Raw genomic sequence first — 3,975 nt, forward strand, 5'->3', positions numbered from 1 at the left:
AATGATCTTTAACTGATCTCATTGCTGTTTATAGTAACTTATATATTTGTATGTTTCTATGTGTAGGTTATTAAGCTAAACATCTGACTAAGCATCTGAGTTAAACATCTGAATTAACCTGTGAAGAAAAGCAAATGAGGATCAAGTTGTTACTGAAAATAAATTGCTTCGATGATAAAGGATGTTTTGAGTTATTCCATGCGCACTCAAGAGTTGATTGAAGCCTTTGTCAAGTTAGGGCAAACATTGTGGCAGAGAAGAATCCCTAGATAACTTGACAATTATAGGTGTCCTTTAACGTCTTAAAGAAAATCCAGAGCTTCTCAACTTTTTAAATTCAAATGAGTTAAAAGATTGTTAGGCTGCATAACATGATGTCGCACCTGTTTTCTGCTGGCACTGACATGACAGGAAAGCAGGGTTTGTTTTTTGTCAAATCACACATTAACCAGTGTTGCATTAGCAGAACAATTGAGATGCATCGTGACCACACTTCAGCGATCTCAACACAAAAGCAAAGTCATTTTCAGTGATATAAAAATGCACCTACCTCATTCTGTTAGTTTGAAGAGTTGCTGTCGTCTCTCTGAGAGTGAATGATTTTTCTGGTCTTCTCCTTTCACCACTGAACTCCTGAAAAACAGATAATATTCTCAGGAAATTTTGGTGGATTTGATCGGATCAAGATGCTGCTGATCATTGAAGCTCTTCTTCTCATTTTATCTGCTCTAGGACAGGTAAACTTATGTTCTAGTATGAATATTACAGACATGAACACTGATGATGTGATCATTATGATTCCTGTTGCTGCAGGATCACAGAGCTGCTGTTGAAAGAAAGACATTTCCATTGGATATGGCACCGAATTCTGTTGACGATCAATATGACGGTTGTACGAAACACATGGCGAATCTGGTAACGACTAAATATCTACAGAAGGAAACATCTGACTCAGAATCTAAATTTTCAATTGCTTGGAAAGATGCTGTAAACGAAAAAATACCACCAAGAGACGGCTTGACTATGAATAATTTAAATGCCATTTATGTGTACACAAGCTCAGATTTTGAGCTATATAAGAATTTCAATAATGCTGTTCACAAAGATAAGAAAAAATACAAAAAGAAAAAATACGAATGGTATTCACTTCACTTTTTGTTAACAGACGCAATACAGATTCTGAAGAAAACACAAACAAATTGTTATTCAACTGTTCGTGGTACAAATATTCCATTTAAAAAGAATGTTCAAAACAAAAAGGTTCGTTTCGGGTCATTTGCATCCTCCTCTCTTGATCGTAAAGTAGCAGAATTTTTTGGAAACGTGTCTTGTTTTGAAATCTACACTTGTGCAGGTGCTGATCTGACAAAATATTCTAAGCATCCTGAGGAGGAAGAGGTGCTGATTCCTCCATACGAGAAGTTTAAAGTCACTGCTGTCAAGAAAAGAAAATATCAGAAAGATCTCTGGTGTGAGACTGTGTTTGTGTTGAACAGCTCTGGAATAAGAAGTGACCTCAACTGTGCTCTGTTCAAGATAGCAAATGAGACCATTACAAAGTACTAAGGCTGTTATTAAAAGTACTGAAAGTGTTTTTGATATTATCATGTGCATCAGTTCCAACATTTTTTCTCTTGCTTTAGTTTGATTATGCTTTGTCAGAAAACAATTTTTTTTTTTATTTCAACATAATGTAATAGTTATTTTTACGTGACGCAATTTAATGGCCTTCAAGTGATTTTATATTTTTCTCCAATTCATGTCTTCATTTATACTTTGCATGAACAATTTTGTGCTTGCCATCTATCTAACTGCCAGTTATAGCATATTAACTGCTAAAAGAGTGCAATGCAGCTTGCAGCAATAAAAAAAAAAAGATTTTTCTTCTTACAATTTATTTCAAATAAAATTATTTTTTAAATATAACCTTTTCTTAAAGGTCCCGTTCTTCGTGATCCCATGTTTCAAACTTTAGTTAGTGTGTAATGTCGTTGTTAGAGTATAAATAAAATCTGTAAAATTTTAAAGCTCAAAGTTCAAAGCCAAGCGAGATATTTTATTTAATAGAAGTCGCCTACATCGAACGGCCAGTTTGGACTACATCCCTCTACTTCCTTCTTTAATGACGTCACTAAAACAGTTTTTTGACTTACCTCCGCCCACAGGAATACACAAGAGTTGCGTTTGTAGAGTGTGTTTGTCGCCATGTCGTCGAAACGCTGTTATTTTCATCCCGCAGTCCAATCACCGGGTCTGATTCCGGCTCAAATTGATAGGGTAAAATTAAAGACATGTTTACAATAACACTGAGCGCGTGCATCTCCACGTTATGGTAAGAGGCGTGACCTTTCCGGGCACGGTGCGCTCAGAGCTGTCAAATCACAACACAGAAACCGCTGGCACAATCAGAACTCGTTACGTATTTCTGAAGGAGGGACTTCATAGAACAAGGAAGTCATCAGCCCGTTTTTATGACAGTGGAAACAGCGGTATACAGATAAGTAAATTATGTGAAAAAATACTGTGTTTTTTTACACGCAAAACATGAACACATGTTATATTGCACACTATAAACACAATCAAAGCTTCAAAAAACCACAAAAAATGGGACCTTTAAATATTTTGCATCCTAGTCATGTTGCAGACTGAGAAGTTCTCTGATGGAGTTTTTACGTTTTTTATTGTAAAGAAGCAACTTGTGGTTTTGTTGTGTTTGGCTTTACTAACACCATGACGCTTTATGAACTGAACAATAGCTGATAAAACCTGCACAGTGAAGTCTCTTCTTAAGTGTTCATCCCATTACATTCAGTTAAAAATGTTGTTGCTAGCTAGCAGTTCAATGAAAAAGATTTATTTCAGTAGTAATAACTGATAAATTCATTTGAACTGGAAAAGCTTGTAAAATATACACAAGAATATTACTTATTTTAAGCAGAGGAACTCAGAGATTGCCCTGCATGAAACCACAGGCCTTCACAATTGTTGCATTATTAGATTAGACTGTCACAGTCGGTTTAGTTTCAGTTTCTGTTCATAAGGACTTCAGTTTGTTTTCATTTGTCACATGTTCCCTTTGTCACATGTTCCTTTGTTCAGTTTCCAGCCATCATCTGTTACCGTCATCATTAGTTCATTTGTATCACCTGTGTCCCATTAATTACCCTTGTTATGTTTGCTATTTAGTTCCCTCAGTCTTGGTCCTTTCACCATCCTATGATGGTGTGTTGCACCTGACTGCCCATCTTCCTGAGGATTGTTTATTAAACCAGTATTTCAGACTTACTCTCTTCATCTGTGTTTCCCTTCCTGCAACCCAGCGTGACAGAGACTGAGGCATCATGATTTAATCAGCTCTATATTGATCTCACAGTGGCTGAAATAGGTTTCTGAATGTGAAAATGTTACTCTGTGGTACGTGCCACAAATCTGAAAGTTTGAATCTGAAAAAAAGAGTTTTAAACATTAAACATTTAAAATGCATTATAATGACCATTAATGTCTTTTAAATTACATGATTCATATACTAGTATATAACCGAAGCTATAGATTGTAAAATCAAGCATTTCTCGTTCTTACTGTTTTTTAGTTAGCTTATGTTCGAGCATAGCATACATCTACCCGATTAGCCCGCTAGCTTAGCTTAGGTGTTTTTTGTTTCCAAAATCTGTTTCCAGTTTATTTTATTCAATACATATGCATTCATTTTATATTTCAAGCATACTTTTTAATCAGGCTTTACCGCCTGGGTCCTAAAGGAGACCCAGTTCCTGGGGTGGGGCTTGATTTTTCATGACACCAGTCCACAAGACTTGTTGATTGTAGGAACGATTTCACAGTGGCACGAGGTCTCACGGAGACTTGTGCGATTAAATGTGACTAGAGAAGAAAACACATGGAGGACAATCGACGATGTCTCGCAACATCTGGTTGGTGACGCTTGCTCGTTCTCATTGGCTTTCGCAGGTATCATGT

General features: G+C 36.4%; 1 protein-coding gene across 1 annotated transcript; it reads left to right on the forward strand.

The window, feature by feature from the left end:
• The first annotated feature begins 434 nt into the window (after positions 1-434).
• LOC125261876 (erythroblast NAD(P)(+)--arginine ADP-ribosyltransferase-like) lies at positions 435-1,952 on the forward strand. Its single transcript, XM_048180437.1, has 2 exons — positions 435-737; positions 814-1,952. Exons 1-2 carry the CDS (start codon positions 687-689, stop codon positions 1,564-1,566), a joined length of 804 nt encoding a protein of 267 aa, XP_048036394.1. The 5' UTR covers positions 435-686; the 3' UTR covers positions 1,567-1,952.
• The last annotated feature ends 2,023 nt before the right edge of the window (positions 1,953-3,975 follow it).

This window comes from Megalobrama amblycephala, unplaced genomic scaffold (assembly GCF_018812025.1).
Source record: "Megalobrama amblycephala isolate DHTTF-2021 unplaced genomic scaffold, ASM1881202v1 scaffold518, whole genome shotgun sequence".
NCBI classification, from domain to species: Eukaryota; Metazoa; Chordata; class Actinopteri; order Cypriniformes; family Xenocyprididae; genus Megalobrama; species Megalobrama amblycephala.